Genomic DNA, 26372 nt, shown 5'->3' with positions numbered 1-26372 from the left:
CCTCTCCGGGCCTGATTTCGGCAACTGAAAACCGATCTTTAATGTTAATATTCATGTTGTAAGTATTTAGTACTTTATTGTTAGTAGAAGTGTTATTCTGTATTTCCACTTTAACACACAATAGCTACAGTCTGTAAACAGGTTTTTGTTGTTGGAAATTCATGCAAAGTGTGTGGGTTGACCTTTAGATGACGCACATGATAAGGAGATGCTTATTAGAATAGAGATATGGATAGAGAGAGAGATAAATAAATAGAGGGATAGAGAGGAGACGAGAACATTCGGGGAGAAGAAACGGACAGAAGCGCAGCAAGAACGATATAATCGATATAAAGTGAAATAAAACCCTATAAACAAGTAAATACTGAAACTGCTTCCGTTTTTCCTACAGAAATGGATCAGAAATGGCTTTCAGTCGTCCTCGTTCTCTCAGGTCAGTGTGTTTTATATTACATTATTTAATAATTTATTAGAAATTACTAATAACTAAAAATACTGACTTACTATATTTTTAAGTAAATATTGTTATTGTCTGTAATGCTTTACACCCACAGAAGAAAAATACTTATTTTACACCAGTTACAAATAAATAAACAGAAATTAGATGATAATGAAGTGATAATATCATTCTTATACACTGTACGCTGTAAGAGTTTGTGTATAAATACACACAAATTAGGAAAGTCTAATACTTTAATGTATACATTCTTAACACAAATTAATAATTTTACCAATTAATTTTACCAATTTGTAACGAACCTCTTTCTAGACAAGCAGGTTAATCGCATTCTCTGAGGGGACTCTAACCATCAGCCTATGTTGCATCAATGAAACATCACAAATGATGCCTTTTGCACAAAATATGTATTTCCACACAAATGTTTACACCTCAGTATTCAACCAATTCTCAGTCAGAGCTGATATGTTTTTTAGGTTTAGTCTATGAACCAGATGAGCCTCTGTTTGAACAAAAAACTACCAAAAAAAAGGAAAAACCAAAATGAAAAAAATACAAAAAAGGACTGATCTTACCGAGTGAGTAGTCAAAGTTCATTAAAGGGTTGATTTAGTAGCAGTAGTCCAATCCGAAGCCAAGCAGAGTGAGCCATGATCATCATCGTCCTTAACACCCATGAAAGTCCAAAAAAATTGGAGATAAAATCCAAGACCCTTTATTTTACTGTCTATATTCCATTCAAATCCCAGAAAAACAGAGCAATGCACACAAAAAAGGTTCTTAATGGGCTTAAAACACTCAGTTTTCCCAAGAGAAGAACTTAAAATGCTCAAACAGCAGGTGAGCAGCAAAAAAACTGTTTGTAACACCTGTACCGGTAACACTGGCCACTTATTTTACTAAAAGCTGATCACCAGAGCTTGGGCTCAGGGTAGCCCCCTGATGTTGAGAGAATGCAATTACAACAACAAAATCTGTTAAAAATTGATGTGACCATGGGATATTAGTAAAAAATAATTTTACCAATTAATCAGAAAACTTTAATACTTTAATGTATACATTCTTAACGCAAATTAATAATTTTACCAATTAATCAGAAAACTTTAATACTTTAATCTATACATTCTTAACGCAAATTAATAATTTTACCAATTAATCAGAAAACTTTAATACTTTAATGTATACATTCTTAATGCAAATTAATAATTTTACCAATTAATCAGAAAACTTTAATACTTTAATGTATACATTCTTAACGCAAATTAATAATTTTACCAATTAATCAGAAAACTTTAATACTTTAATGTATACATTCTTAACGCAAATTAATAATTTTACCAATTAATCAGAAAACTTTAATACTTTAATGTATACATTCTTAACGCAAATTAATCATTTTACCAATTAATCAGAAAACTTTAATACTTTAATGTATACATTCTTAACGCAAATTAATCATTTTACCAATTAATCAGAAAACTTTAATACTTTAATGTATACATTCTTAACGCAAATTAATCATTTTACCAATTAATCAGAAAACTTTAATACTTTAATGTATACATTCTTAACGCAAATTAATCATTTTACCAATTAATCAGAAAACTTTAATACTTTAATGTATACATTCTTAACGCAAATTAATAATTTTACCAATTAATCATAAAACTTTAGTACTTTAATGTATACATTCTTAACACAAATTAATCATTTTACCAATTAATTTTACCGATTAATCATAAAACTTTAGTACTTTAATGTATACATTCTTAACACAAATTAATCATTTTACCAATTAATTTTACCGATTAATCATAAAACTTTAATACTTTAATGTATACATTCTTAATGCAAATTAATCATTTTACCAATTAATTAGAAAACTTTAATACTTTAATGTTTACATTCTTAAATTAAATTAATAATTTTACCAATTAATTAGAAAACTTGAATACTTTAATGTATACATTCTTAATGCAAATTAATCATTTTACCAATTAATTTTACCAATTAATCATAAAACTTTAGTACTTTAATGTATACATTCTTAACACAAATTAATCATTTTACCAATTAATTAGAAAACTTGAATACTTTGATGTATACATTCTTAACGCAAATTAATCATTTTACCAATTAATTAGAAAACTTGAATACTTTGATGTATACATTCTTAACGCAAATTAATCATTTTACCAATTAATCAGAAAACTTTAATACTTTAATGTATACATTCTTAACGTAAATTAATAGTTTTACAAATTAATCAGAAAACTTTAATACTTTAATGTATACATTCTTAACGCAAATTAATCATTTTACCAATTAATCAGAAAACTTTAATACTTTAATGTATACATTCTTAACGCAAATTAATCATTTTACCAATTAATCAGAAAACTTTAATACTTTAATGTATACATTCTTAACTAGGGCTGCACGATATATCATTTAAGCATCTTCATCGTGCAATAGTCACATTGCAGGATGTGCATGTCACTTAAGGTAATTAAATTAAACACCTCATGTTGCAATGTTTTGATTCTTGATGCAAGAAGCGCTGTCTCTGTGTCTGTGTGAGTGACAGGCTGCTGCTGCCATTTAAATGCCTGATTAAAGGGCCGATTACTGTTGCTTTGCTGTTTTCCTCTGGTTTTGAGAGCTCTGCACTGACTCAGCTCTTGATCCGTCCAGACACCAGACAGCACGGGGGTGGGGGTGGAACTGGTGACGTCATTGTTAAATATCGCGATATATAATGCTGGAAAAAGAACATTTGTGATGTAATTTCTTTTTGTAAAAAATCATGCAGCCCTATTCTTAACATAAATTAAGAATTTTTACCAATTAATTTGACCAATTAATCAGAAAATTCTAATACTTTAATGTATATATTCTTAATGCAAATTAATCATTTTTACCAATTAATTTTACCAATAATTTTACTAATTAATCAGAAAACTTTAATACTTTGACGTATACATTCTTAGCGCAAATTAAAGGTTAAACATTAACTATAACACTAATTTATCCTGATCTTCACAGCTGTGTGTGGTGTATCTCCATATGTTCCTCATCGGTATCACTTTGTGAATCAGAATAAAACCTGGACTGAAGCTCAGAGCTACTGCAGACAGACCTACACTGATCTGGCCACCATCAACAACATGGACGAGATGAAGAAGCTGAACGAGCTGCTGCAGGGTAAAGCTAAGAGCTCGGTTTGGATCGGCCTGAGCAGGGGGAGCACTGTGAAGTGGTGCTGGTCTCTGGCGAGGGACAATCCCAGCACACAGAATATAACGTACTTCATCTGGGAAGGAAGAGACCCAGACAACAGAGAAGGAATTGAGTTCTGTGTTGCATCCGCTGCATACGGCTGGTTTGATGCCATGTGCTTGACTCAATATAAATTTATGTGCTATGATGGTAAGAATCACCTAATACTAGCAACCAGCATAGCTAGGGTTTCCACCTTTCAGAATTTAAAATAAGGGACGCCAACTTCCGCTCCTCTGGGCCATGTCCAGCACAGGCCCGACACCTGTGGGACGGGGCAGCAGTGGTAGTTTTATTTTGTGCTGGTGTTTTTATTAAAGGGGTAATCAAAAAAGTAATAAGTCAAACTTAAATATTGAAATGCTTTATTAGCATTGAACACTTTCTCTCATAAAGTGCAGTTAATTAAATATTACTTGAAATATGTTTGTGTGCAACAAAAAACGTTTAAAATATAAACTAAATAAATTCAGAATGTAACTTTTTATGTGCATAACTATAAGGACACTCTTTAAACCATGGGGCAAGTTTTACTTAAATTTAACAGTATTTGCTGGTGCCTTTCTTATGAGTTGAAAGAACGTCAGGTCATCCAAACAGTTAAAACCAGTTAAATAGCAACTACCAAGCAGAAACCACACTGAAAAAATGTAAAATTTACTTTAAAAAGTTTCACAACTTTGTGTTTTAACTAAAATATTTAAATTTCAGGATAAAAATATATTATGTATCATAAATTATTTGAGTAATATTGTATAAATTAAGTAATTGTAATTAGGTAATATTGTATGCAGAAATGAAGTAAAGTTTACTAAAAGAAAGGATTGATTCAGTAAAAATAAATGAAGTAAAGTTTACTAAAAGAAAGGATTGACTGAAGTTCAGTTCACTTATTTACTCTGTTATATTTAAGTCTTGAAACCGAGTTGAAGTTACTTAAATTTATCTGAAATTAAATTTTCTTAAAAAAAAGCAAATGCAGAAAGTTGCGAAACTTTTTTCTAGTTAAATTTTACTCATCATTTTTTTTCAGTGCACCTGGAATGTCACAGTGATCACAGAACCGTAAATGGAAATGCACTATTGTGGTATAATAATGTGAATAATAACGTAAATTGAATGTATTTCAGAAAAGATGACGGGCTCTGACAGATACATATTCATCAATGAGAAGAAGAGCTGGAGTGATGCTCAGAGCTACTGCAGAGAACATCACACAGACCTGGTCAGTGTGAGGAACCAGACTGAGAACCAGCAGATCTCCAAAATTACAAATTTTGGAACTGCTTGGATTGGGCTGTTTAAAGACACCTGGGAGTGGTCGGATCAGAGCAGCTCCTCATTCCGATACTGGAAGTCTAATCCTGGTGGGATTGAGAACTGCACCACGGTGTCAGTGAATGACCAGGGTCTCTGGCGTGATCAGAACTGTAGCATCGTTTCCCCATTCATCTGCTACGAGGGTGAGTTACATTACACTTAGTCTAAAAATGTGTAAATTCTACAGTAACTTACCTACAGTAAGTATAATGGCAAATTATAAAAATGGGCAGCATGGAAAATGCAAAGAAATGAAAACCCAAAAATCAGTGTCTCAGAAAATTTGAATATTATATAAGACCAATTGGTACTTTTGGCAGAGTAGGCAGGAACCGGCACCAGCAGCAGCACTTTGTTGGTGATAAAGAAGTAACAGATCCCTCCCTCAGACGAAGTCTAATGACAAATCCTGCTGTGTACTGGCCAAAGTTCTCAACCAGCAGTAATGGATGTATATTAATCAACAAGACATAAAGTAGTGTACCTAATAAAAATGCTTAGCTATTCTTTTTCCCAATTCGTCTCCAGATGAGCTGATCTTGATCCAGCAGAATCTGAGCTGGGCAGAAGCTCTGAGATACTGCAGAGAGAATCATGTGGACCTGGTCTCAGTTCACTCTGAGGAGATCCAGCTCTGGGTGAAGGATGTGGCTCAGAAAGCCTCCACTGATCATGTGTGGCTGGGTCTGCGTCACACCTGCACTCAGGGATTCTGGTTCTGGACGAGTGGGTTTTCCGTCTGCTATGATAACTGGGCTCCAGGTAACGGTGCAGAGGGAGAACAGTGTGAGCCTGTGGTCAGAACCGGAGCGGTGCAGGCTAGAGGAGATCAGCAGTGGGTCAGCCTGCCTGAGAACCAGACTCTCAACTTCATCTGCATCAAATATGAAGATTAGTCGTGAGTGTGCGGTGCTGAATTATCCATTCTGATTACATATAAATCCTTTAATTATTATTATTTTTATTCTATTATATTTGAAAGCTGGGCAAGTGTAATGAAGTGTAATGAAGTGTAATGGGATGGAGTGTAGCTACAGACTGGTAGCTCTCCAGCCCAGAGGGTTGTTGAACCCAATTGCAGAACAGTTGATCTCAAAGCAGGTAAACCCAAGATGGAAGGAAAAATAAATGAATAAATAAACACACTGCTCCTCACACGGGATCCAACCCGTGTCGTCAGGGTCGCACTCCAATACACTACCGCTGCGCCAGCTAGTGAATTGGGACATAGCCGGGAAAAAACGCCCTAGGGAGATAGGGAGAAGGGAAAAACGAGAATGGGAGGAAACTAAAGTCACGCCGAGCGCAACAGAAAGAGAGAGAGAGAGACAGGGGAGGAATGTAAACAAAAGCTCACCAGAGAGAAGCTTTTTATTGCTTTTTTTGCCGACCCTTGACGTACAGAATAGTTCTGGACTATTATGGCTTTAAATAATAATTTTAGATTTTTAGATTAAAATCCCCCCCAAACCCAACTCAACTCAAATTAGAGTATTATTGTTTGCTTTACTCCCCTGGAACTTTTTCCGGTATGAGCTCAGTCCTCGGCAGAATGTTTAGAAAATGTCGGTTAAACACTTCAGAAATGAGTAGCGTTCTCAGATATTTTAGATTAAAAAGATAAAATTTCTGTATGTAAAATCATGATTACATTTTGAAAATCGCAATAAAACTGTAAAGGTTCCTAATGGAGTCCTGTAATAATGCAGCAGCAGCAGCAGTGTGATGAACCAAAGATTTCCAAAGATCCTTTTAACGTTATTGAGCTGGTATAATATGTTGACAACTCAGCTCTTTTCATAAAGATATTACACTTTAATACAATTATTATTATGTAAAGTAGTCAGTGTACAGCTTGTATAACTGTAAATATCCTGTTTCCCTTAAAATAACTCAACACACAGCCATTAATGTTTAAACGGCTGCAGCCATTTTTCCACCATTACTTTCCAAAGTAAAGAAAACGAGTTCAAAGAAAACAAGTTTTAAGAGTTCAGAAATCAATATTTGGTGGAATAACCTGGTTGGTTTTTAATCACAGTTTTTTTCATGCATCTTGGCATCATGTTCTCTTCCTCCACCAGTCTTACACACCGCTTTTGGAAAACTTTATGCCAAAAATTCAAGGAGTTCAGTTTGGTTTGATGGATTGTGATCATCCATCTTCCTCTTGATTATATTCCAGATGTTTTCAAATCGGTAAAATCAAAGAAACTTGAAGAAACTCATAATTTTTAAGTGCTTTCTTTAAATGTTTGAGAGCTGTATATATCATATCGTATTGCCAATTTCTTACCAATACACAGCCCTGTTTAGTTCATAGAATCCCTTTGAAACAAGAACACAATAATTCAAGAATTAGTCAGAATAAAGAACAAACATCATACGACTTCTTCTCACTTTACAGTTTATTACTGAGCAGATGAAAGTGAACAGCATTGGTAGAAGGAAAGAAAGAACGCAAAAGAAAAAAGGAAAAACCCCGTAGAGGAACATTAGAAACAAGTTCTTTTAACTATTGTGACAAACAGCTAGCACTGCGTTGCGTTGCGCTGAGTTACGAGTCCTCTAAAGTCAATTATGATCATCAAGCGACGCCTGGTCCAGATAAAGACCTCGGCGGTCTTAGTGCAAAGCAAAGTTACGAAGTTACGTTAACGCCAACACAAAAGTACGTTTACTGTGAGAGGATCGGTAAAGAGGAAGCAGGGATGGCACTAATACAAAAATAACACTCGTCTGTTTTACTGAAAACAACTGATATATATCAATAAACTATCCGTTACAAAGACCTACGCCCAACATTAAGTGCAACAGTAAGTGCTTACCACCCCGTTAAAACCCCAGCGGTTTGGCGGTTCCAGTAAGACGTGAAGTTCCCGTGAACTGGAGGCATGCAGAAGAAGTAGAATGGAGAGCGGTTTAGAGTGTCACAGTTCTGAAGTTAGCGATGCTCCAGATCCAGGCTTCAGGCTTTTTGTTGCAAAGCACTACTTAATACCATCTGATCAGCTGGTGCTTCACAGTACCAGTGACCTGTGGCGGCGGACCTGAGATACAACAGAGAAGATCAATAACTGCAGAAAACAATGAATCTGAATCAGTTTCTCTGATTTTGCTATTTATAGGTTTATGTTTGAGTAAAATGAACATTTTCTCCCAAATTCCAAATAAAAATATTGTCATTTAAAGCATTTATTTGCAGAAAATAAGAAATGGCTGAAATAACAAAAAAAATATGCAAAGAAAACATATTTTTCATAGTTCATATTCATAAAGTTTTAAGAGTTCAGAAATAATCAATATTTGGTGGAATAATCCTGGTTGTTTTTTAATCACAGCATCATTTTTTTTAATGCATCTTGGCATCATGTTCTCCTCCACCAGATTTACACACTGCTTTTGGATAACTTTATGCTTTACACTCCTGGTGCAAAAAAAATAAAAAATTCAAGCAGTTCAGTTTGGTTTGATGGCTTGTGATCATCCATCTTCCTCTTGATTATATTCGAGGTTTTTTTTAATTTGGTAAAATCAAAGAAACTCATCATTTTAAGTGATCTCAAATGTTTTTTTTAGTGCATCTCAAATGAGAATATCATTTAAAAGTTACTTTATTTCAGTAATTCAGTTAAAAATGTGAAACTCATATATTATATAGATGTACTACACACAGAGTATTTCTTTTATTGATGATGAGTATGGCTTACAGCCAATCAAATCCCAAAAATCATTGTTTTAGATAATTAGAATATTATATAGGACCAATTGGTACTTTTAGCAGTGTGGGCAGTGTGCCAAGTCCTGCTGGAAAATGAAATCCGCATCTCCATAAAAGTTGTCAGTAGCAGAGGGAAGCATTTTCTGGGACTTTAGACTTGATATAACACAGTGGACCTTATATAATGTTCTAATTTTCTGAGACACTGATTTTTGGGTTTTCATTGTCTGTAATCCAAAATCATCAACAATAAAAGAAATAAACCCTTTTAAATGATATTCAAATTGTTTGAGATGTGTTACTTATTTTGTTAGATTTGTTACTTCTGCTGTATTGTTTTTATTACGCAATAGCTTTATATACATTGTTTTTATCCATCATGTGTAAAATGCATAATACAGGACAACTGCTTAATTTTGAATTTAACAAAATGACAAAATGTCCATGATTTATACAGTCGTTGGTTTTAATGAATGAAAGTTTACCTTGTTCTCTTTTTACACCTCAAACGCTGGGAACTTGGCAGCCAGCGGCTGCAGCAGATCAGCGAGGAAGTAGATCGTTCCAGCCATTCCTAGAGTTAAGATGAAGAAATGAGAGAAAGAAGAGCTTTTAAAGTAGGACTATCAGAATATTAAAAAACCTAATGTTAAATAAAGAGTTTATTCAGATACAGTACCAGTCAAATGCATGCACACCTCTTCTTATTCAATGTTTATCTTTACTTTTTTTATTTGATATATATTTTAATTAAATAAATAAATATTTTTATTGATTTATTTTATTAATATATCTATTTTATTGTTGAACACTTTTTGTTGTCTAAATAATTCTGGATTATCTTCTGTGTAGCTTTAATATAGTCTTCAATATCAAAATGTAAAAAAAAGAAAGAAAAAAAAAAACAATGAATGAGAAAGCATGTCCAAACTTTTGACTGGTACTTCTTCTTCTTCTTATTATTATTATTATTTATTTTTTTTTTTACTTTTATTAGACATTTCACATTTTGCTTATGTTATTTCACTTTTTTGAACTTTTTTACTATTTTGTTGGGTGTGTAAACTTTTTATGTAAAAAATATTAAGTGAAGTTAACATATAATTTTGTAATTTTACCTTTTCTCTGTTTATATTTATATAAATCTATTTTTTCTCTATTACTGGTTTTACTTGTGATTTAGCTTTAGATTTATTTTACACATTATTTTTTTTTATCTTTTTCTTAATTATTAAATACTATTTTATCAAATCAATTTTATCATACCTTCTTTTATTATTATTTTATCTTGATTGATGTTTTAAAAAAAATGTGTACATTTACCTTGATTGATCACTGATTTTAGCTGATTTAATACTAATAATTTACTTTTGTCTTGTAATCTCTGTCTACTTATCAGTACTCTGATATATTAAGAAATACATGATGATATCAATGATTGATGGTTGATTGATTTCTATTTCTGGATTCATTTAGGTATTTTAAACTTAAATCTGTATATTGCGTATCATTTATTTTATACTTTTAATTTTTGACCATTTTCTTACTTATTAAATACTCAATTATCAAGGTTATCATATTACATTCTTTTATTATACTTTTATCTTGATTGATATTTTTTAAAGATTTTTTATTTGTACATTTACCATTACTGATTACTTGACTGATTTTAGCTGATTTAAAATTAATAGTTTACCTTCTCTTTTAATCTCTGTCTACTATGAGTACTCGGATTTATTGAAAATGAGCCTCACCCTCAATGTAATTTCTGAGTGAAAATAAAGGTTGATTGATTCATTGACTGATTGATTATTGATATCTAGATGTGCCTTGTTTTTTTATCCTGAATATAAGATTGTATTTTTGTTTAAAGACAAAAGTATTATTATTATTATTATAGAAATATTTATTTATTTATTTATTATTTTTTTATATGTATGGCCTAGTCCTAGGACAAACAATTAAACAGTACTAAAAACAATAAAACAATTGTTTCAGTACCACCTTAAAATAAGACTACCTTTATAAAGGGTTAATAAGTGGTTTACAATTAGTTTATTAATGGTTATTAATTAGTTTGTAAATGCCTTAAAAATCATTAATTATCAGTTATTTGGCTGTTCACTATTTGTTCACTATTTGGCAAACAACAGGTCTACGTACATTTCTATGTATGTGTTATAACTGATTATTAATGATTTTTAAGGCATTTACAACCTAATTAGTAACCATTAATAAACTAAACCATTTATAAACCCTTTATAAAGGTAGTCTTATTTTAAAGTGGTACCAAAAATTGTTTCAGTACCACCTTAAAAGAAGACTACCTTATGAATGGTTTATAAAGGAGTTTATTAATGGTTATTAATTAGGTTGCAAAATTGAGCTGAAAAGTGGTACCAAAGTATTTTACAGTTATTATAGTTATTACAGTTTTGTGTACATCATTTTAGCATACTCATGAAACAGTAGTGATTAAAAAAATCCAGTGTACAATAAACAATACTTACCTTCAAAGAGAGAGAAAGGTGTGTCCGGAGTCCGGCAGCCATGTTTCCCATAGTTCATGCACCAGTCTGCAAACTAACCACAGAAAACACCATTTCCCATCATGCCTCACGCACCAGATATCCTGTAATACCTGAGCTCAGACTGTAAGACAACTGTATGTTTCACACTATTAGATGCACTGGATTATAAGGTGCGTTATGCTACACTAGTAAGGAACAGGGGTGTCGCCATGCTTCCCTTCTAATTGAGCAGAGGGGCTAACTAGTTAAGTTAAGTAAACTAAGTTAAGTTAAGTAAACTAAGTTAAGTTAAGTAAACTAAGTTAAGTTAAGTAAACTAAGTTAAGTATACAAAACTGTAATTCTTAAAACAATAAAAACATGTTCGGTAATACTTTCATGAATGTCATCTTTATTAGCATTCATAAGGCATTATAAACATGGCTATACATATTTATAAAAATGCATAACACACTATAGCCATGTTTATGATCCATTGTTTCTATGATCCATTTTTTTTTTCTTTACTGTTAAAAGGTTATGGTAAATATAGGCGACTATAAACCGTATTTCATAGTTTTACAGTTCATTTTTTTTTTTTACTTTTTCTATGCTTTAACCGCTATTTACATGTTGTTTTTTTATTCAAGCAAATTGTTTAATGTTCCCAATAAAAACATTATTTAATTATCATTAAAAACATGAAATCATACCAAAAAAAACTGTTGGTCGGAGCATGCGCAGTGCCGTACAGAAGCACTGATATTGATAGGTACCATAACTTAACACCGGTTCCCCCGAGCCGCGCACACAGGCCCCAGGCTACACAGCTGATTTACACAGTGTCTCTCCCGCTAACTGTAATAATAAACACTGCTGGGAAAAGTTCAGCTGCGCTGCCATGGAGAACAAAACTCATTTTTTTTTTAATTCAGACAATTTGTTTTTTTCCCAGCATTTCATGTTTTACTCAGTAATGGGAAGATTTCCAATGTAGTGAAGTAAATTACTTGTGTCAAAATGAACTTAAGTATAAGTAAAATTACCTATGAAAACTACTTTAAATATGACAAATTACTCATAAAATCTACTCAATTACAGTAACATGAGTAAATGTAATTAGTAACTTTCCACCTCTGTATATAACTATATATAACTGTTGATCTGAACAACCACAGATTTCTAAAGGAAAATCATAAAAATTATCAGGGTGCGCAAACTTTTTTTTATTTTAATCTCACTCACCATGCAGGTCCTGTACAGGTACTTGGGGTCCTGGGTGAGTTTGTAGAGGGACAGGAAGCAGTAGGCGTTGCCCGCGGCTCCGTGGCACAGGCCGTAGCCCTTCTTCAGCAGACCCCTCTGCCAGACCACCTCCCCACAGCGCACTGCGTCCTCCAGATACTGCTGCACCCCAAACACCTGCACAGGTGAGAGACAGGACACCGGATCACCATCTCAAGAGTTTAACAAGCTCTAGAACAGGGGTGTCTAAACTGCGAGGTATTTTTGAAATAGAATGAAAGTTAGTCGCTGTTAAGCAGGTTTTTATAATATGAGATTCAAAGTTTGAACGCTAGGTGTCAGAAACGGGCAAAAGAGTGTAAAAGCGGAGAGGGTGCGCATTTCTAGCGCAGAAAAACAGGCCAAAGAGTCTAAAAGCAGAGAGAGTGCACATTTCTAGCGCAGAAAAACGGGCCAAAGAGTCTTAAAGCGGAGAGGGTGCACATTTCTAGCTCAGAAAAACGGGGAAAGAGTCTTAAAGCGGAGAGGGTGCACATTTCTAGGGCAGAAAAACAGGCCAAAGAGTGTAAAAGTGGAGAGGGTGCACATTTCTAGGGCAGAAAAACAGGCCAAAGAGTGTAAAAGTGGAGAGGGTGCGCATTTCTAGCGCAGAAAAACGGGCCAAAAAATCTAAAAGCAGAGAGAGTGCGCATTTCTAGCGCAGAAAAACGGGGAAAGAGTCTTAAAGCGGAGAGGGTGCACATTTCTAGGGCAGAAAAACAGGCCAAAGAGTGTAAAAGCAGAGAGAGTGCGCATTTCTAGCGCAGAAAAACGGGCCAAAGAGTCTAAAAGCGGAGAGGGTGTGCATTTCTAGGGCAGAAAAACAGGACAAAGAGTGTAAAAGTGGAGAGAGTGTGCATTTCTAGTAGAGATGGGACCGATCCGATACAATATCGGTATCGGGGCCGATATTGACGTAATCCGACGAATCGGATATCGGGCAGGTGCTGCCGATCCACTTACCGATCCATATTCCAGTCCAAAGCTTGAGCTGAACAATAAACCCGCCATAACGTTAACACAAAACGCATCCCTGATCAGGATTCCAGTTTAACAGTTTACCCTGAACCCCCAGCAGCTTCAGTCTGCGGCTGACTGAGTAACTTTAGCTGTTTATCTACAAAAAAAGTCCATTATCTGGAGAGTTTTCACTTTGGAAACGCTGTACAGCAGAACGGTACACGTAAAGTCAGCGTCTGAGAGGTAAACAGATTAACACCAGCAGTCTGTTAGCCTAGCTAGCACCGAACTGACAGCAGCTGCATTCCGGTGTTGTGAAGGTATTATAACTACAGACTGGAGTAAACTATATTCATAATCCACATATCCTATAAAACCACAGCATCTACAAACACTAACCAGCACAAACACACCCATCTGTTATTAAAAAACAGTCATTAATTTAGTTCGGAAATACAGTTAGCATTGCCACTTAGCCGTTAGCCATCTCCATTAAGATCTGCAGTCTGTTAGCCTAGCTAGCAAAATCATTCCGGCATTGTGAATGTAATAAATAACTATCTTAAGTGAACTACAGCCATAATCCACATCTAATATCAAACCACAGATCCTACCAACCCTAACCAGCACTAAGAAATCAGTCTGTTATTAAAAAACAGTGATTAATTTAGCTCGGAAATACAGTTAGCATCGCCAGTTAGCCGTTAGCTATTGCAGCTAATCCTCTATGCTACCTGTCAAAATAAAAGTCTCCTGCACAACCGTTGCAAAAAATGCGCTGAATTTAATATTTAACGTATTTAATATTTTACTTTTTTTAATATTTAATAAAAATTCAAACATTTTATTTGAAAGGAAACTATTGTGTAATTGCATATGAAGTGTGTCAAATAAATGACTTTTGAATGCATTTACATTAAATGCACCTGTGGATACTCTTAAAAGGGCTGTGTGGTCTGTTTCAGCCTCATTATTTAACGTTAATTAAACTAAAAGTATCGGTATTTGTATCGGTATCGGCAATCTTATATCAGTTTTATATCGGTATCGGATCGGAGCTGAAAAAAATGTATCGTCCCATCACTAATTTCTTGCGCAGAAAAATAGGCCAAAGAGTCTAATAGCGGAGAGGGTGCGCATTTCTAGCGCAGAAAAACGGGCCAAGGTGTCTAAAAGTTGCCGTAATTAAGGAGTTTAATATTAAGAGACATCATGAAATTAAACATCAATTTGAAAAATCTTAGTTTACACAACACTGTCAAAGATAAAGATAGTTAGTCAGGTAAAATGATGTGTAAATGAAATAATCAGGAAAAAAGTATTATTTAAAGTGGTATATTTCATTATTTGTTTTATTACGGAGTGTGGCCCGTGACTTCCTATACATTTCTCCTTCTGGCCCCCAACAAAAAAAAGTTTGGACACCCCTGCTCTAGAAGCTTCCAAACTTAAATAAACTATATTATATGCATACAAATACAATATATGACACCTTAAACTCAGGTCCGGCCTAAAACAAACATACAATCATACCTGGCGGAGGAGTACATGCAGGAAGCTGTGAGGAAAAATAGTCCTTCTGTAGAGAAATCCCAGTTTATATGAACCCCAGTTCAGCAGTGCTGCACTACCGCTGGCTGCCACTAGGTGTCTCCAAAACCCCATCATTTACAATAGTTACAGTCTGATTAAACAGCTCTGATTAAACTGTACAGGGAAGGACTGTCACGATAATTACGCCATCGGTTAATTGTACAATATATGGACGTGCAGATTTTATTATTAATTTTTTTAAAGCTTTACTTTATTTAAGATATTAAAAAGTGTGTTTGTATTTTAATCCCTATGCCTCAACAGTATTCATACCTAAATACCTTCAATTCTATTTAAAATAGCATTAATATTATTGTGGTAGTATATCATCTATATATAATGGACAATTTCTTACAATAATGACTAAAAATGTGCATTTCTTAAAGGAAATATAGAATGGCTGGGCAGCTTACCTAATGATTTGCTAGGTGGTTGCTAAGGTGTTACTATGCTTTTTGTTGTGGTTGCTATAGTGTTCCTAGGTGTTTGCTAAGGTGTTGCTATGCTATCTATAGTGGTCGCTATTATGTTATATGTGGTTGCTAAGGTCTTGCTTTGCTATTAATGGTGGTTTCTATGGTGTTCCTTGTTGGTTGCTATTGTTGCAATTGTAAAGTTGTTGCTAGATGGTTGCTAAATGCTTCCTGTGGTATCCACGGTGGTTGCTATGGTGTTGCTATATGGTTGCTAAGGTGTTGCTATGGCATCCATGGTGGTTGCTATGGTGTTGCTATGCTATTTGTGGTGGTTGCTACGGTGTTGCTAGGTTGTTGCTATGTGGTTACTAAAGTATTGCTAGTTGGTTGCTATGGCATCCAACATGGTTGCTATGGTGTTGCTAAGTGGTTGATACAGTGTTGGTAATTGGTTGGAAAGGTGTTAATATGATATCCGTGGTGGTTACCATGGTGTTACAAAGTTGTTGATAGGTGGTTGCTAAGGAGTTGCTATGGTATCCATAGGGGTTGCTATGCTGTTACTAAAATGGTTGCTAAGCTGTTGCTAGACAGTTGCTTGCTAATGTGTTGCTATGGTTTTCATTGTGGTTGCTATTTAACTACTAATTGGTTGCTAGGTAAATGCTAAAGAGTTGCTATGGTCTTTATCGTGGTTGCTATTTTGCTACAAAGCAGTTGCTAGGTAGTTGCTATGTTATTGATGGTGGTTTCTATGGTGTTTTTTAACTGGTACTGTGTATATATGGTGATTGTACCTTATAGGCTTGCAGCAGCATGTAGATAATTCCAGGAGCGCCGTGGCACCAGTGCACCAGCAGGTCACGCTCGTCTCCGACGCACGGGGGGTAGTTCCCCGTGGGAAACTTTAGCCGACACACGAAGTCCACGCTGGGCTTCACCAGCGCCAACAACCTGCCCTCATCCGTCATGAAGCCGGGCTGCGGAGAGAAGAGACCACCTCCATATAATACCTCACAATTACCATCTCTCACCAGGAGGTTCACTACCTCAAATTACCATCACTCACCAGGAGGTACACTACCTCAAATTACCATCTCTCACCAGGAGGTACACTACCTCAAATTACCATCTCTCACCAGGAGGTTCACTACCTCAAATTACCATCTCTCACCAGGAGGTTCACTACCTCACAATTACTAATACATTATAGTACAGCTCGTCTCTCACCAGGAGGTTCACTACCTCAAATTACTTCTCTCACCAGGAGGTTTAGTACCTCAAATTACCATCTCTCACCAGGAGGTTCACTACCTCACAATTACCATCTCTCACCAGAAGGTACACTACCTCACAATTATCATCTCTCACCAGAATGTACACTACCTCACAATTACTGATACATTACAGTACAGCTCGTCTCTCACCAGGAGCTTCACTACCTCACATTACCATCTCTCACCAGAAGGTACACTACCTCACAATTATCATCTCTCACCAGAATGTACACTACCTCACAATTACTGATATATTACAGTACAGCTCGTCTCTCCCCAGGAGGTACACTACCTCACATTACCATCTCTCACCAGAAGGTACACTACCTCACAATTACTGATACATTACATTACAGCTCATCTCTCACCAGGAGGTACACTACCTTACAATTACTGATACATTACATTACAGCTCGTCTCTCACCAGGAGGTGCACTACCTCACAATTACTGATATATTAAATTCAGGTGTTCAGGAGGTTTACCTGCATGAGGTAGTAGTAGATGCCCGTCAGGCCGTGGGCAGCACCCACGTACTGCTCCTGGTACCACTCGTACATCAGCGGGCTCTGCTCTACAATCCTCATCCTCTGAGACAGATTGTGACCCGAAGCCAAGACCGTATCACAGACCTGAAATAAAATGATAATTTTGGGGAAAATTAAAGGATTTTAAGTACTCCTTTTAGTGCGAAAAATACAGTATTTGTCTCTTTTGCCCAAGTTAAACAGCTCTTTAATGATATAGAAGTCTGATAGAGACAGAAATAAGGAGAAATTTAAAGAGAGAGAGCCTGAGGCCGTGTTAGTTGAGTGCTGGTGTACCTGTTGGATGTACTGGGCGGGGATGACCTCCTGCTGAAGCTGCTGGTTGATGAAGATGAGGGAGTAGAGGTAGCCCACTCGGCCGTACAGAAGCTCGTTGGGTAAGTTTCCGGTGCTCTTCACCACGGTCCTGTGCATCTGCAGCACCCTGACAACACAAACACCAAACACTGCGGGGTTATTAACCATCTCTCTAGCACAGGAGCAACACATATAAATATACATCTACTGTCTGTCTAAATGTTTATAGACAGATAATAGATCTCAAAAAGCAACACATTATACCCGGATCTGAAGAAATTTAACAAAAGTTCAAATCACCCATCAGTCTGGAAAAGGTTACAAAGTCATTTCTAAAGCTTTGGGACTCCAGAGAACCACAGTGAGAGCTACTATTATTCACTAATGGAGAAAAAACATGAAACTGGTGAACCTTCCCAGGAGTGACCAAGGCTGTTCTACCGAAATTACTCCAAAAGGGCATGAACAACTCATCCAGGAGGTCCTCATCCACAAAAGAACCCAGAACAACATTTAAGGATTTATGACCGCCGACCTGTTGATACACTCCTCTGCCTCCTGGGGCCTCTGCAGGCGATGGTACACCACAGCAGCCACGGCGAGGGGCCCGACGTCCCCGCACAGGAACGTGACCCGGCTCCCGGTCAGACACTTCAGGCTGCGGCTGACGTGGTCGAACGCCCTCTGCAGGAAGGCCGGGTCTCCGTACACCGTGTGGAGGTGCAGGTACAGCAGAGCGATACCTGTGGAGGGAGAGATCTTCTGATGGATAAAACTCATAAACCTCTTACTTTTAAAGATTTCCAAATCACAAAACGTTGTGGCAGAATAGAAAATTCAAATAAATAAAATAAACATTATGAACTCAAGATACCACTTTATATCATTGCCATTCCTTCTCACAACACATGACATTGTGGCACTGATGATGATACCACCTGATTAGAGCTGGGTATCGTTTTAAAATATTTAATACTGATACGATACATTGCATTTGATACCAATTCCCAAATTATACTTTTTTTGATACCTTTTTCAAAATTGGAGAGTGCAAGAGAGAGAGGGAGACAGAGTGAGTGAGGGAGAGCCAGCACGAGAGAGGGAGAGACAGCTTGAGTGAGTGAGACAGCGCAAGTGAGGGACAGACAGTGTGAGTGTGGGACAGACAGCGTGCGTGAAGGACAGACAGCGCGAGAGAGAGACAGACAGCGAAGGGGACAGACAGCGAGAGAGAAGGACAGACAGCATGAAAGAGAGACAGACAGCGAGAGAGAGGGAGAGACAGCACAAGTAAGCAAGAAACAGAGTTAGTGAGCAAGAGGACAAGGGACAGAGCGAGAAACAGACAGAGCGAGTGAGTGAGAGAGTGAGAGACAGCGCGAGAGAGCAAGAGTCAGCACGAAAGAATGTGAAATAGACAGCGAGAGACAGCACGACAGAGGGAGAGACAGCTTAAGTGAGTGAGACAATGGAGAGTGAGAGACAGTGCAAGTGAGCGAGAGACCGAGCGAGTGAGCAAGAGACAGCGCAAGTGAGCGAGAGACAGCAAGAGATGGCAAGCAACAGCGCGAGAGAGTATGAAACAGACAGCAAGAGACAGTGTCAGAAAGCGAGCGATAGTGTAAGAGAGGGAGAGACAGTGTGAGTAAGTTAGAGACAGCACAAGAGAGCGAAAGACAGCGCGAGAGAACGAGACAGCGTGAGAGAGCACAAGAGTGAGTGAGACACAGCACAAGAGAGTGAGAGACAGTGTGAGAGGGACAGCGTGGGTGAGTAACAGTGCGAGAGAGAGCGAGAGAGAGCGAGAGAAGGAGAGACAGTGCGAGTGACTGCGAGTGAGAGTTAGGGAGAGAGTTTGCGTGCATCAGGGCGCTTCGATTCTTCATGCAAAGTATCAAAAACGGCTGTAGTATTGAGACATTTCTGTCTGTATTTTTTTTGGTATTGAATTTCAATACCCAGCTCTACCGGTGCTGAAGTGTTTCAGGTTTAATTTTATCTCATTCTTTCTGTAACAGCTGATCACAGAGAACAGGTCAGTCCTGCACCCGTATCCTCTTCCTCTTCCACAGTCTAACACTGTAACTTGTGCAGCATGTGGATTAGCATTGTCTTGTTTCATTTTAAATCCAGTGTGGAGGCATGCAGATCCCAAACTATGAAGACTTCATCACTATCCAAATATTTATGGGCCTAACTGTATTTTTCGCACTATAAGCCGCACTGTTAAATAAGGTACACTATCAATGAAAGTCTATTGTCTGGTCTTTTTTTACACGACACTGAGCTACACTGCCAGGGCAATATTAGCTAGTGGTTCATACCAAGTAGCTTGTTTTAACACTGTAAATATGCAGGTTGATAAAAAGCTAGCTTTAACGGTTAGCAGCTAATGCTAATGCTGCTCCAGCAGTGATATCCAGGGTTAGGAGCAGGCTAAAGGCCGATAAAACCCACTTCTGAATAGCAAAAAGGCTTGCGCAGTTAGCAGCCAATGCTAATGCTGCTCCAGCAGTGCTATCCCAGTCAGGAGCAGACTACAGGCCAATAATTTTTTACTTCTGAATAGAAAAAGAGCTAACTTTAACGGTTAGTGGCTAATGCTAATGCTGCTCCAGCAGTGCTATCTGGGGTTAGAAGCAGGCTACAGGGCAATAATGCTCACCTCTAGCTTTACTGCTCCTTGCAACCTGACTGTTAACATTTATACATAAGACGAAAAAAATGAAAGGATTTTTATTGGACCTTATAGTGCGAAAAATACGGTAACTGTATATGTTGCTCCAAAAAAATTACTTTTAGAGAGTTAAATAAAGCTTTTTTTATTCCCTATATGGTGCACTCGTTAGGGAGTCTAATATGGCCTGGCTGTTCTCTATATAGTGCACTAACTAGGGAGCCTAATACAGCCTTAATGCCTTAACTATTGCTGCATCACATTAGTGGACTGACACGCCCCCCCCCCCTCCCTCCCCTCCCTCCCTCCCTCCCCTCATACCAGAACAGAACCTGACGTTTGGACTTGTTGGACTTTCGTTTAAAGGTTTATGGAGTAATCTCTTGCCCGTGTTACCTGTTTACTAGCCCTAAATTGCCGGCGTCCCAACTTTGTTTGGAAAGTGTTTCAGGCCTGAAATGCAGGAATGGATGTACATTAATAAATGAAACGATAAACCGTTAAAAGATGAGCAGATAAAACATGAATTATCTTGGGTTCATACTGTCTGCAATCAAATCAATCAAATACACATCAATGTAAACGTAAAAAAAACTCTGAATTATCAGGAAAACGAAGTCTTTCCTTTACCTGCCCAGCCTGTGTAGCCTGTGCAGTCTCTCGGGTCGGCACTCTTCAGCCCGTTCTCCATCACCGCCAGCAGCTCGCTGATCTTACTGCTGATACGCCCAGCAAACGCGGCCGTCAACTGCAATTACATCCACAGAATATACATTTACATACTGTTTTACATACTGTACTTTCTGACATACAGATCCGGAACAAAATTAAGAGACTACTGAATCATTTTCTGAATCAGTTCCTCTGATTTTGCTATTTATAGGTATTGTTGTTTTATTCTATAAACTACAGACAACATTTCTCCCAAATTCCAAATAAAAATATTGTCATACAAAAGCATTTATTTGCTTAAATGAGAAATGGCTAAAATAACAAAAGAAAAGATGCAAAAAACAGCTTTCAGGTCTCAAATAATGCAAAAAAAAAACAAAACAAATTCATATTCATAAAGTTTTAAGAGTTCAGAAATCAATATTTGGTGGAATAACCCTGGTTGGTTTTTAATCACAGTTTTTTCATGCATCTTGGCATCATGTTCTCGTTCTCCACCAGGCTTACACACTGCTTTTGGATAACTTTATGCTGCTTTACTCCTGGTGCAAAAATTCAAGAGCAGTTCAGTTTGGTTTGATGGCTTGGGATCATCCATCTTCCTCTTGATTATATTCCAGAGGTTTTCAATTTGGTAAAATCAAAGAAAATCATCATTTTTAAGTGCTCTCTTATTTTTTTCCAGAGCTGTAACAAAGTTTAAACACTGCACTTCAAAAGTATTGGAACAGTGAGGTCGATCCTTTCTTTCTCCAAACTCTAGTCTTTCCATCACATTGGTAAAGGTTGATCTTTGTCTCATTTGTCCAAAAACAGTCTATAGGCTTAATTGTGGTCTTCATCTGCTGGTGAAGCCTCTGTACTTTGATTCATTGGAGTTCTTTGGGTTTTTTACTTTACAGAACTCACAATGTTTCTGTTTCATCAACTGCTGTGGTTTCCCTTGGTCTACCTGTTAATCACCTGATACTTAGTACACCAGTGACGACTTTCTTCTTCAGGACATTCCATACAGTTGTTCTGGATATGAATAATATTAGTGCTCTAATGGTTCTGATTGATTATTTCATCTTCTCTCAGCTTCACAGTTGCTTGTTTTTCACACATAGACTCTCTCAGCTCTCTGGTTTTGATGTTGGTCACTCCTCTAACTATAAATGCTAACAGTCTGCACAGATAAAACCAAAATCTGAAACTGGTTCAGACAGAAGGTGCTACAGTATGTTTTGAACTTTATATAAGATTCAGGTGTAAATATCTGAAAATAAATGGTAAAAATTCTGATCTTTCGTCTCATATATAAATATTTTAATGTCAAATTCATATGTTTTCAGTCTACAGCAGAAACAAAGGGATTGGTCTCTCTGTTCCAATACATTTGGAGGACACTGTACATTAAACTGTGTAAACTGTATCATGTAGGTAACGTGGGCCTGAGTGTGTAACTTACTCTGCCATGAGCGTCGAATATTCCCTGCACGCTCTCGGGACCGCTGTAGTCCGGATACGGGTTCTTATACGCTCTCGGCTCCGACATCTTTCACAAATCTGCAGGAAAATAACAAGACAAAAACATATTACACTGCACAGAACCAGGCTTTATTTCATATCTCTATAAAGATCATAACAATAAAGCTTAATTTCAAGCTTAGGATAGAGCAATATATAGGGAATTAAAAGCCTTTATTTCATACTATTAATAGTGCATTATATAGGGAATGATCATGCCCTAGATACAGCACTACATGGCTACTGATCAGGGTTTATTTTTAAATATTAATAAGGCTTCAGGTCATACTGGTAAGTGCAATATATAGGAGAATACATGCACTGAACAAAACACCATGCAAAGAAATGATTAGAGGATCAGAGTTTTATATGCATTAAAAGAAAAATATGAAAAGGCTTTCCCTAGTTTATAATTCCATTATTTAGATATTAAATAATAAAGCTTTAATATTTATGCCCTACATAGGTAATAATGAGGGTTTACTTTGTCACATTAATTGTGCATTAAATATGCAACAATAAGGCTTTATGTTGTGACCGGTACAGTGCACTATGCATTCCCTAAATATCACACAATATAGAGAATAATACAGCTTTATTTAATGACCTGTACACTGCAGTATAGGCTTCATTAGGCTTCCTTGTTTGTGCACTATATAGGGAACAACAGTGCTTTACCTAACGCCCTACATAGTGCACTATATAAGGAACAGCAGTGCTTTCTTTACTGACTTACATTGTGCAATATATAGGAAACAATAAGGCTTTACTTAATGCTCTAAATATATATAGGGAAAAGGCTGTGTATATTAGGCTCCATACTTAGTACACTATATAGGGAACATGGTATATTAGACTCCCTGGTTACTGCACTATATAGGGAAAAAGCAGACTATATTAGGCTCCCTTGTTGTAGGGAACAGCAGTGCTTTATTTAATGACCTACAAAGTGCACCAAATAGGGAACAGAACTGCTTTAATAATTGCCCCGAATTGTGCAATATATAGAGAACAATAAAGCTTTATTTAATGCTCTAAATAAATAGCCTGCTACCTATATAGTGCACTAATTAGCCTTGGGAACAGGCAGGCTATATTAGGCCCCCTATTTAGCCCACTATTAATGGCACAGGGTATATTAGGTTCCCTATTTATTGCATTAAATAGGAAACAGGGTATATTAGACTCCCTAGTTAGTGCATTATATATGGAGAAACAGTGCTTTATTTAATGCTCTAAATAGTGCACTATGTAGGGAACAGGCAGGGTATATTAGAGGCCCTTTGTTAGTGCACTATATAGGGAACAATACTGCTTTAATTAATGCCTTAAAGAGTACAGGCCGGCTACATTATGTTCTTTATATAGTGCACTAACTAGGGAGCCTAATATACCCTGTCTGTTTCATATATAGTGCACTATGTAGGGCACTAAATAAAGCACTGTTGTTCTCTATATATTGCACTATGGAGCCTAATATAGCCTGCTACCTATATAGTGCACTAATTACGCTAGGGAACAGGCAGGCTTAGGCTCCCTATTTAGTGCATTATATAGGGAACAGAGTATATTAGACTCCCTATTTATTGCATTAAATAGGAAACAGGGTATATTAGACTCCCTAGTTAGTACATTATATATGAAGCAACAGTGCTTTATTTAATGCCCTACAAAGTGCACTATATAGGGAACAGGCAGGGTATATTAGCGTCCCTTGTAAGTGCACTATAAAGGGAACAATAGTGTTTTAATTAATGCCTTAAATACTACAGGCTGGCTACAATATGTTCTCTATATAGTGCACTAACTAGTGACCTAATATACCCTGTCTGTTTCATATATAGTGCACTATCTAGGGCATTAAATAAAGCACTGTTGTTCTCTATATATTGCACTATGAAGCCTAATATAGCCTGCTACCTATGTAGTGCACTAATTAGGCTGGGGAAGAGGCAGGCTATATTAGGCTCCCTATTTAGTGCATTATATAGGGAACAGAGTATATTAGACTCCCTATTTATTGCATTAAATAGGAAACAGGGTATATTAGACTCCCTATTTAGTGCATTATATATGGAGCAACAGTGCTTTATTTAATGCCCTACAAAGTGCACTATATAGGGAACAGGCAGGGTATATTAGACTCCCTAGTTAGTGCACTATATAGGGAATAACAGTGCTTTATTTAATTCTCTAAATAGTGCAGTATATAGGGAAAAGGCAGGGTATATTAGAGGCCCTTTGTTAGTGCACTATATAGGGAACAATAGTGTTTTAATTAATGCCTTAAATAGTACAGGCCGGCTATATTATGTTCTCTATATAGTGCACTAACTAGGGAGCCTAATATACCCTGCCTGTTTCATATTTAGTGCACTAACTAGGGAGCCTAATATACCCTGTCTGTTCCATATATAGTGCACTATGTATGGCATTAAATAAAACACTGTTGTTCCCTATATAGTGCACTATGGAGCCTAATATAGCCTGCTACCCCTAGACTCCCTAATCTAGCATTATATATGGAGCAACAGTGCCTTATTTAATGCCCTACAAAGTGCACTATGTAGGGAACGGGTAGGATGTATTAATCTCCCTAGTTAGTGCACTATATAGGGAACAACAGTGCTTTAATTAATGCCTTAAATAGTACAGGCCGGCTACATTATGTTCTCTATATAGTTCACTAACTAGGGATCCTATGTAGGGCATTAAATAAAGCACTGTTGTTCCCTATATAGTGCACTATGGAGCCTAATATAGCCTGCTACCTATATAGTGCACTAATTAGGCTAGAGAACAGGCAGGCTATATTAGGCTCCCTATTAAGTGCAGTATATAACTGTGGGCCTGTATATGGATGCAGAAGCGCAGCGAGAGCTGTAGGATTATGTAAATGAGCTGTAAATGGCTGCGATGGCCGTGTTTGATTGTATATGGTGTTGTAGGAGCAGCTGTTCTGTATATAAATGTGTATAAATGTATATAAATATATATAACTTAAATGTAATAAATCAGTTTCTGGTGAGACCCGCGGTTTAGGCCGCTGCTTCCCGCGGGCCGCTGCAGCTCTCTGCCCGGCTCTGAGCGCTGCGCGGCGGGGGGATCGCGGATAATCAGATAATAAATAAAGAGTTTATAATAATTCATTTCTCACCCCAGCAGCGCTGTTATTATTCAGTCTTCTTCTGCTCCTCTCCAGCCCGCTCTCCTCTCACTGCCGATCACTCACTACTGTCCCCCGCCGGCCGGAACACGCCCTGCACCAGCTCACCTTATTCACCAATACTGGGGCATCTCTATAAATTACAGTATCACTGAGAAGTTATTTTCAGTAATATATTATAATATATTATATATATATATATATTATTATATATTATTATATATTATATAATATATTATTCACTGATTTTAGTTTTTTTATTGCCTGTAATTGTATTATTATTATTATTATTATTATTATTATTATTATTATTATTATTATTATTATTATTATTATTATTTTTTTTTTTTAGATGCATAAGTAGATAGGAATTAAGAATCCATGTTGTGTACTCTACACAGTGCACTACACAGGGAGAAGGGAGCATTGATTTTGTGCTTCACATAATGCACTATAAAGGGTGCAAAAACATAAAAACATTGATTTTATGCTCTACATGGTGTGGTGTATAGGGAGCAGCAAGCCTGATTTCATGCTTTACATAATTAAGTTTATAGGGAGTAGGGAGTTATGTTTTATGTTGTACATACCTACTATTTCATGCTATATTTTGTCAAATAGATAAAGAGTAGGAACCTTGATTATATGCCCTATATAGTGCAGTAAATAGGAAGTATAGAGTCTTTA

The 26372-nt window shown here is 36.6% G+C and overlaps 2 protein-coding genes across 2 annotated transcripts; one reads left to right on the top strand and one right to left on the bottom strand.

The window, feature by feature from the left end:
- The first annotated feature begins 393 nt into the window (after positions 1-393).
- LOC111193463 (macrophage mannose receptor 1-like) lies at positions 394-5952 on the top strand. Its single transcript, XM_049470059.1, has 4 exons — positions 394-433; positions 3503-3886; positions 4867-5103; positions 5585-5952. The coding sequence occupies exons 1-4, from the start codon at positions 394-396 to the stop codon at positions 5950-5952; spliced, it is 1029 nt and encodes a 342-aa protein (XP_049326016.1).
- A 1494-nt stretch (positions 5953-7446) lies between these two features.
- LOC125785895 (glutathione S-transferase LANCL1-like) lies at positions 7447-25795 on the bottom strand. The gene is made up of 11 exons (XM_049470097.1): positions 25677-25795; positions 22461-22558; positions 20969-21086; positions 18197-18404; positions 17641-17788; positions 17302-17448; positions 16338-16520; positions 12533-12709; positions 11288-11360; positions 9263-9351; positions 7447-8106 (listed from the first exon to the last, which is right to left on the bottom strand). The coding sequence occupies exons 2-10, from the start codon at positions 22545-22547 to the stop codon at positions 9275-9277; spliced, it is 1218 nt and encodes a 405-aa protein (XP_049326054.1). The 5' UTR covers positions 22548-22558; positions 25677-25795; the 3' UTR covers positions 7447-8106; positions 9263-9274.
- Positions 25796-26372: the final 577 nt, after the last annotated feature.

Source organism: Astyanax mexicanus, chromosome 21 (genome assembly GCF_023375975.1).
Source record: "Astyanax mexicanus isolate ESR-SI-001 chromosome 21, AstMex3_surface, whole genome shotgun sequence".
NCBI lineage: Eukaryota > Metazoa > Chordata > Actinopteri > Characiformes > Acestrorhamphidae > Astyanax > Astyanax mexicanus.
This window is presented reverse-complemented; position numbering and strand designations above follow the sequence as displayed.

Bases quoted from the DNA above. Each gene is read 5' to 3' on its own strand.
- LOC125785895 (XM_049470097.1), bottom strand. From the start codon at position 22,547: ATGTCGGAGCCGAGAGCGTATAAGAACCCGTATCCGGACTACAGCGGT. The intron at 11,361-12,532 runs GTGAGTGAGATT...TTCTGTGGTTAG, and splicing joins ACCTGTACAGGACCTGCATG to TTTGCAGACTGGTGCATGAA. The intron at 9,352-11,287 runs GTAAGTATTGTT...TCTTAACTCTAG, and splicing joins ACCTTTCTCTCTCTTTGAAG to GAATGGCTGGAACGATCTAC.
- LOC111193463 (XM_049470059.1), top strand. From the start codon at position 394: ATGGATCAGAAATGGCTTTCAGTCGTCCTCGTTCTCTCAG. The intron at 434-3,502 runs GTCAGTGTGTTT...TGATCTTCACAG, and splicing joins AGTCGTCCTCGTTCTCTCAG to CTGTGTGTGGTGTATCTCCA. The intron at 5,104-5,584 runs GTGGGATTGAGA...ATTCGTCTCCAG, and splicing joins ATACTGGAAGTCTAATCCTG to ATGAGCTGATCTTGATCCAG.